The sequence below is a fragment of the Garra rufa genome, chromosome 19, assembly GCF_049309525.1.
Source record: "Garra rufa chromosome 19, GarRuf1.0, whole genome shotgun sequence".
NCBI classification, from domain to species: Eukaryota; Metazoa; Chordata; class Actinopteri; order Cypriniformes; family Cyprinidae; genus Garra; species Garra rufa.
This window is the reverse complement of record NC_133379.1, coordinates 42,273,953-42,282,028: the sequence shown is the minus strand read 5'-3', so window position 1 is coordinate 42,282,028 and position 8,076 is coordinate 42,273,953. Positions and strand designations below refer to the sequence as shown.

The 8,076-nt window shown below is 37.3% G+C and overlaps 1 protein-coding gene across 1 annotated transcript; it reads right to left on the bottom strand.

Moving 5' to 3' along the window:
- Positions 1–1,005: 1,005 nt before the first annotated feature.
- bhmt (betaine-homocysteine methyltransferase) lies at positions 1,006–7,460 on the bottom strand. The gene is made up of 8 exons (XM_073824194.1): positions 7,305–7,460; positions 6,811–6,943; positions 5,776–5,888; positions 5,381–5,572; positions 4,721–4,868; positions 3,717–3,899; positions 2,863–3,091; positions 1,006–1,537 (listed from the first exon to the last, which is right to left on the bottom strand). The coding sequence occupies exons 1-8, from the start codon at positions 7,326–7,328 to the stop codon at positions 1,357–1,359; spliced, it is 1,203 nt and encodes a 400-aa protein (XP_073680295.1). The 5' UTR covers positions 7,329–7,460; the 3' UTR covers positions 1,006–1,356.
- Positions 7,461–8,076: the final 616 nt, after the last annotated feature.

The window sequence follows — 8,076 nt, the reverse complement described above, 5'->3', positions numbered from 1 at the left end:
AAAAAAGCTCGATTTGTAACCTTTATGATTTGTACTCTATTCATTTTTTAACTATTACAAGCTTCTCTGTTTTTTTTGCAATCTATTTGTTTTCTTTTTATTTACTACATAACCAAAAAAGCCCTCTAACACTAGCTTGCTCTATTCTGTTTTCTTTGTTATTTATCATATAATTGCCAAGACAAAAACAAAAAACCTTGCTACATGTACTTTGTTACACTGAGACTAACACCACTTGCATGTCATTGTTCTTTTGTTGATTTTGATTGCTTCCATTGTCCTCATTTCTAAGTCACTTTGAATTAGTGAACAAACTACATCGCACACCTGCAAGTGATAGGTGCGTGGGATAATAAGACCAACCAGGTGGATCGTTTCAACAGACAAGCAATTCTGACTCCTGATGAAGGTCGTGTGACCGAAACGTTGTGTCAGTAAATATTACTTCTTTGCAAGTTACGAAAGTGTGCGGGAATTGCTTGTCTGTTGAAAGTCACTTTGAATAAAAGTGCCTGCTAAATGATTACATGTAAATGTAATTACTTAGAAACTAGTTACACCCAACACTGAATGTAAATACGCACAAATAGCTTATTCACTTTTTAATTTGAATGTGTGCTATTGCAAAAAGGATTTTATAGACAAGTAAAAATTATTGTCTTGTTTTCAGAAAAAGTAAATTTTTGCTTAAAACAAGCAAAATAATCTTCCAATGGGGTAAGAAAAATAGTCTAGTTTTCTGCTTAAATTAAGATTATTTTTCTTACCCCATTGGCAGATTATTTTGCTTGTTCTAAGCAAAAACTCACTTAATTTGACTTAATTTTTCTGAAAACAAGACAATAATTTTTACTCGTCTAGAAAATCCTTCTTGATTTAAGAATTTTTAGATATTTTGGCTGGAAGTAAAGCATTTTTTGCAGAGTATGTTTAGTGATTGAAATCCCATTCTAAACCTTTTTCAAGTTCTTAATGTATTAAATAACTGTAAGACACTAAGAGCGATTGAGATCATGATGATTTTTATTGAGCATCAGGAATCAGACTGTGGTCAGACTGGAGTGTTCCGAACATCTGGAATGAAGCTCCGCCACGTCGATCATGCGACCGACCCGTGACCCAAATACAGAATACCATCTTTTGGCACAATTACACTTTTTAAGGCAGATTAAACTTTAGTTTGGTTTCTAAGAACTTCTGGTCCTGCTGAAGTAAACAATGCTATTCATGATATCAGCGTTTGTAAACGTACAGTAAGGAAGGAAAGAGGTGGAAAGATAGCTGATTTCTCTCTCTCTCTCGTATGTCCTGCGGTAGCACAGGTTTCTAAAAGCGGCGCGACTCGACCTCTGACCCTCAGTGTTTGGCGTCGGCTTTCTCGAAGAGCGGGCGCAGCTGATCCGCAGTCGTGGCCTCTTTCTGCTGCATGAGCTCGGCGTGACCTTTGGTGACCCCCCAGCCGTCAGGACTGGACATGGATGGGCACAGCGGGCGACCGGACGCCGGCTTCAGCTTCTCCCAGTAATCACGACGGGCCCTGAGGAGCAAACATTCGTGAGCATCACAGACGCAAACATTGATCATTCAGATACGACAGTCAATTAATACACTGCAAAAAATGCTTTTTGTCTTGTTTCAGCCAAAATATCTAAAAATTAAGTGCATTTTTGCTTGAAACAAGCAAAATAATCTGCCAGTGGGGTAAGAAAAATAATCTTGTTTTCTGTTTGAAATAAGTTTTTTTTTCTTACCCCTTTGGCAGATTATTTTGCTTGTTCTATGACAAAACTCACTTCATTTTGTCTTGTTTTTTCTGAAAACAAAAACATTTTTTTTACTTGTCTATAAAATCTGTCTTGATTTAAGAATTTTTAGATATCTTTGCTGGAAACAAGATAAAAATTTAAGCTAGAAAAGCATTTTTTGCAGTGTATATATACACTACTGCTCAAAAGTTGTTTTTAAAGAAGTCTCTTCTGCTCATCAAGGCTGCATTTACTTGATCAAAAATACTGAAAAAAACTGTAATATTGAAAAATGTTATTACAATATTAAATAATGGTTTTTATTTTAATATACTTTAAAATATAATTTATTCCTGTGATGCAAAGCTGAATTTTTATCAGCCGTTACACCAGTCTTCAGTGTCACATGATCTTTCAGAAATCATTCTAATATTCTGATTTATTATTTATTACAGTTTTTTTTGGAACCTGTGATTATTTTCTTCAGGATTCTTTGATGAATTACAAGTTAAGAAGAACAGCATTTATTCACAATATAAATCTTTTCTAACAATGTAAATCTATTCTATCACTTTTTATTAGTTTAACACATCCTTGGCGAATAAAAGTATTAATTTCTTTCAAAAAAAGAAGGAATAAAAATGTACTCACCCCAAACGTTTGAACAGTAGTGTATATTATTAGAAAACCTCTCTATTTTAAATAAATGCTGTTCTTTTTACCTTTTTATTGATCAAAGAATCCTGAAAAAAGTATCAAAGGTTCCAAAACAATATTAAGCAGCACAACAGTTTCCAAAAGTGATAATGAATCAGTATATTAGAATGATTTCTGAAGGATCATGTGACACTGAAGACTGCAGTAATGATGCTGAAAATTCAGCTTTGCATCACAGGAATAAACTACATTTTAAAGTATATTAAAATACAAAACCGCTATTTTAAATTGCGTTAACATTTCACAATATTACATTTTTTCTGTATTTTTAATCAAATAAACGCAGCCTTGATGAGCAGAAAAGTCTCCTTTAAAAAGCATGAAAAACTACTGATTCCAAACTGTTGAGCTTCAGCGTATGTAAAAATCGATGAGGATTGATCAGGGGTCTCTGTCTCACCTGGCTCTGACCCAGGGTTTGGTGTGCATTTCCAGGCCGCTGCCCCACATGCCGTGTTTCTCAGAGGCTTGGGGCAGGATCCGTCTCTCGGTCGCGAGCTCCTCTGCCACGGCGCGGATGTGATACGGCTCGAACCCGCAGCAGCCGCCGATGTAATAGATTCCTGCCTTATAGGCCTCTCTGGCGTACTGCTGCATGTCCCAGCGCGTGAGGATCCGCGGCTCCAGAGCTAATAAACACAACATGCAGATTTAATCACGATTAATACCCTGTTATCTTTGTTCAGCAACATTCTTCAGCAATAGTGGAATGTTTTCAAAATGATAGATTGGAAAGTTCCTCTAATGTTTGCATAACCAACAAAAACATTCTTAAATGCAGAAAAAAAGGTGATTAAAATGTTAAAAATTCAAATGTAACATTCTAAGAATGCTTTCGAAATGACTGAATGGAATGTCGCTCTAACATTCATGTAACCAAGAGGGAACATTCTTAATACCTGCACTGTAAAAAGTTAGCACCAGATTCAACTTAAAAACAGTTCAGCAGGTGCCTTAAAATTTTAATTTAAATCAGCTTAAAACTCCAAGTCATTTTAACTTATTACAATAAAAATGAGTTGATTTAACTTAAAATTTTAAGGCAGCTGCTAAACTTACGTTTTTAAGTTGAAACTGGTGAAAACTTTTTACAGTGTGTTTAAAATATATTTCAGAAACAGTAGTTTCGTAACTTAATAGACATGTTAGCAAAATGTTTTTGGAATATATTTCTGTTTGAAATTATGAAACACATTCCTGACTATGGCATGAATGAATGAATGAATGAATGAATGAATGAATGTGTGCGTTTACCGAAGGGGAACTCGGGCAGGTCGATGAATCCCTGGCAGCTGCAGTCGGGAGTGTGATACGCCAGCGGCTGCGTCATGTAATGCGCCTTCAGACCAGCTTTCTCCACGCCGGCCTTCATCATGGCCACGGTCTTCACACAGGTCAAGGGGTCAAAGTGACAGTTCACACCCACGATATCAGCGCCTGGAGCACAAACACAGCACATCAGAGCACAGACGATCACCAGAGACGCATCGGTGATGCTGCAAACACTGGAGGTGCGTCTCGGTGCACTATATGGTGTGTTCATAATAAGAACATGTGCTTCAAACACCTGAATACTGCATTCAATTAACCCTTGTGCATCAATTTAAAAAAGTGTCCATAAAAAATGTCCATAAAAAATGTCAAAATGTCACCAAACTGTCATATAAATTTGAAGCTTGACCAGACTTACGTTTGCTCTCATTTTGAAGAAGACCCACAATAAAACCAAAAAGTTATATAGGTTTAAGTTTATAAAAATGATTTATGAGCCATTTTTTATTTAAAATATATATTTTATAAAACATTTTGAACTGAAAAGTGGATAAAACCAGAATAAAGCGAGTATTTGCCAAACTTGAAAAATGGCAACATCCAGTAAAAAAAGAGTACACGTTTTAATTTTGAAGTCTTGCCAACGGAATGAAAGCATATTAACAAATATTGCATCATTTTATAGTTATATGGGGATTAAAAATTGCAGTTTTAATGGGTTTCAGTGAGGACATGTTTGTTCTTAAGGTTCTGAGAGGAACTTTTTTTGCACCTGGTGTAAAATAGATTTATTTAAAGGAAATGAGGGCAAAATATCAAAATTCCAATAAAAATACACAGATGTCCCAAAATGTATGCAGTTGACATTGACACAGGCAAAATTATAAAAAAATGTCCAAAAGGTTGCACAATGGTTAATCTAGAAAATTAAAAGTCAATCCTAATTTGTGTCATTTTATAGTGTGAACTCTGTGTGTGAGACGCACCTGCTTTGACCAGTCTGACTGCACACTCTCCAGGTGTCACTCCATGCATGTCTCCTTCAGGTCCAATACACAGAGTGGCTGCTACAGGTTTTCCTGTCGCCTTCAGAACCTGGACGGCCCATTCAGCCTCCTCCACGTGCTCAAAGTACTGTAGGTCAATCAATCAATCGATCAATAACCAAACCAAAGTCATCTGGAATGAGCTGAGCTCAGTGAGCACATCCTGAGAACTGTTTGAGTCTTATTGAGATCTCATATGTGACCCTGGAGCAATAACCAAAAATACATTGTAGAGGTCAAAATCGTGGATTTTTCTTTTATGCCAAAACCCATTAGGATATTATGTAAAGATTATGTTTCATGAAGATATTATATATCAAATATATCAAAATTTCATTTTTGATTAATAATATGCATTGCCAAGAACTTCATTTAAACAACTTTAATTTTCTCATTATTTAGATTTTTTTATTTTTTTGCACCCTCAGATCGCAGATTTTCAAATAGCTGTTTCTCAGCCAAATATTGCCCTATCCTAACAAAACATACATCAATGGAAGGCTAATTTAAAGTGCATTTATTCGTCTTTCAGATGCTGTGTCATGTGACTGGTTTTGTGGTCCAGGATCACATGTGTGGTTAATGTTTGCACGTTCTCACCTCAGCGATCAGGAAGTCCACGTTCTTCTTGATGAAGACGTCGAGCTGTTTCTTGAAGATCTTCTTGACCTCGTCTTCGCTCTTGCAGCTGAGATAGGAGGGCGTCTGTGAGACTCCACCGGCCACCAGAGCATCGCCCTCGTCGGCTACCTCTCTGGCCAGATCACAGGCGGCTTCGTTGATCTGCTGGCCCTGCGGACCGTGAGAAACATCTCTATCAGTCTCTGGGTTTAATCTCTGAGCGCTGATCTGAGATCAGAGTTGTGCAGTGTTTAAAACGAGCTCTAACTGATCTAAGATCAGCGCATTACATCACTGACTCTAGATTAATCTAATGAATCTAATCATGATGAGGAGCTGATTGTCTCTGATGTGTGTGAATGTGAGCGACTCACAGTGAAAGTCAGTTTGTTCCCTCTGTTCTCCAGTTTGTCGTCGCTGGCGTAGAAAGTGAACGTCTGCATGACATTTGACCCGGCCCGCAGGAATTCCCTGTGCAGCTGTCGCACTGACAGATAAAAACACATGCGACGCTTAAACACAGCCACTTCTTACAAAACTGCCTAGTCTGAATACAACTAGTGAGCCAAAGAAACACTCTATGATTCTATGAGGAAGAACCAACAATCTAGGCCTTGTTTAAAGGAGTAAAGTTCACTTTCAGCACAAAAATTTAGAGATAATGTACTTTTTTCAGTCGTTAAGAAATGGTGTTTTTTGAGGAAAACATTGAGGAGATTTCTCTCCAAAGAGTGGACTTCTGTGGTGCCCCAGAGTTTGAACTTCCAAAATGCAGTTTCAAAGAGCTCTAAACGATCCCAGCCGAGGAAGAAGAGTCTTATCTAATGAAACGATCAGTTATTTTCCAAAAACATTTACAACTTATATACTTTTTAATCTCAAACGCTCATCTTGCCGAGCTAGACAAAACCAGCATTTGAGGTTAAAAAGTATATAAATTGTATTTTTTTTAGAAAATAACCCATTGTTTTGCTAGATAAGACCCTTCTTTCCTCGGCTGGGATAGTTTAGAGCTCTTTGAAACTGCGTTTTGGAAGTTCAAACTTGGGAGCACCATAGAAGTCCACAATATGGAGAGAAAACCTGAAACTTTTTACTCAAAAAAAAAAAAAAAACACTGAAGAAAGAAAGACATGAACATCTTGGATGACAAGGGAAAGTGAAGTACTGAAAGTGAAGTACTCCTTAAACACTTTTAAAATGTTCAAGTACCAAACTAGCAATAGAATTTTGAATAACATAGGTTATAGTTAGACAATACACTGTGGGGGTTTTTCATGCACTGGACGTTTTTGACTTTTCTTATAGTGTTATCGCTAAATGTTCTCTAAAGTTTTCCTGAAAATGTTTCTTCTTGGTTACAGGAATGTTAACCCGTTGAGCGCCGATCCATGTGGGGCGAGTCTCACCGGCCTCCGGGTGCTCAGCAGCGGCCTCTGGTGTCCAGGGTCCGGCCTTCACGTATCCTCTCTTCTCCAGCGCGAACACGAATCCTCCGTCTCCAATCACCACCTCACCCGCGTTCAGGCGCTCCAGAACACCCTAAACACACGACACGCATTCAGCACTGCGCGATATGAGGCCAAAACACACACACATTCATTGCAGAGACGAGAACGCGAGCGCGCAACTGTGTGGATAAGGGTGCGAGCGCGCGTTCCATACGCGTTTTATTCGGTCTGTAACCGCATTAACACGCAGTTTAACACAAGTTTGCGAGTTTCCGTTCACACATGTTAAAAAGTTGATATATTAATAGCTGGAAATAAATAAATATAAATAAATCCCCTTGCAGGATCTCATGCGTCATGGCGCGTTTGCGCACTTGATGTAAAAATAACGCGTTTGCAAACGTGTAAACTGGACTGAAGAATCTCTAAAGGTGTTTAAATGAATAACTAACCTTCTTTGATCCGACTGGTGCCATATTGAGCAGTAGATTCAGTGCCAGATGGAGATCTTGAGGAGAGCTGAGAGAGACTGGTGGGAGATCCACATGAGATGAGCGCTTATAAAGCACCTCTGGAGGGGTGTGTGTGTCAGAGAGAGAGAGAGAGAGAGAGAGGGAGAGATCGGCCCCTTGTAACCCAAACTATTGACAATGTTACTGGTTAATGTTTGTCTTTCAGTTGATCTAATTTTCTTAGAAAATCAATATCATCAGAGTGATACTCAATAACGCGTCTGAGGTCTTTCTTCACACACTAACACTAGAGAAATAAATAAGTTTGATGTGTTTAAGTCTTCTTCTACTATATCAAACAGCAAGATATTGTACCATTAGTTGTTTTCTTACTATGAAAACATGTGGGTCAAAGATGTTAAGATTTCCACGTCAAATTAAATCTACAACAGTGATTGTATGTCCATAGAAATAATGTTACATTGTCATTCAGTGTAACACAATATTTATGTAAAAAATCAAACTACATGCTTATTCTGACTTGTGCATATTAAAATATATAAATCAAAAATAAATGACATTTTATTGTTTTTTTAAATGAATAAAAAAATACCTATAGTGGCATATTTGACAAATGTGGAATTACAACTAATTACTATTTGGGGTGAAAGTAATTTGTCTTTTAATATGTCATAAATAGATTTTTGTTGTAAATATGCCTGGCAAGATTGTTACACTAAATAACATTTTAGTGGGGGAAAAATGGATGTTG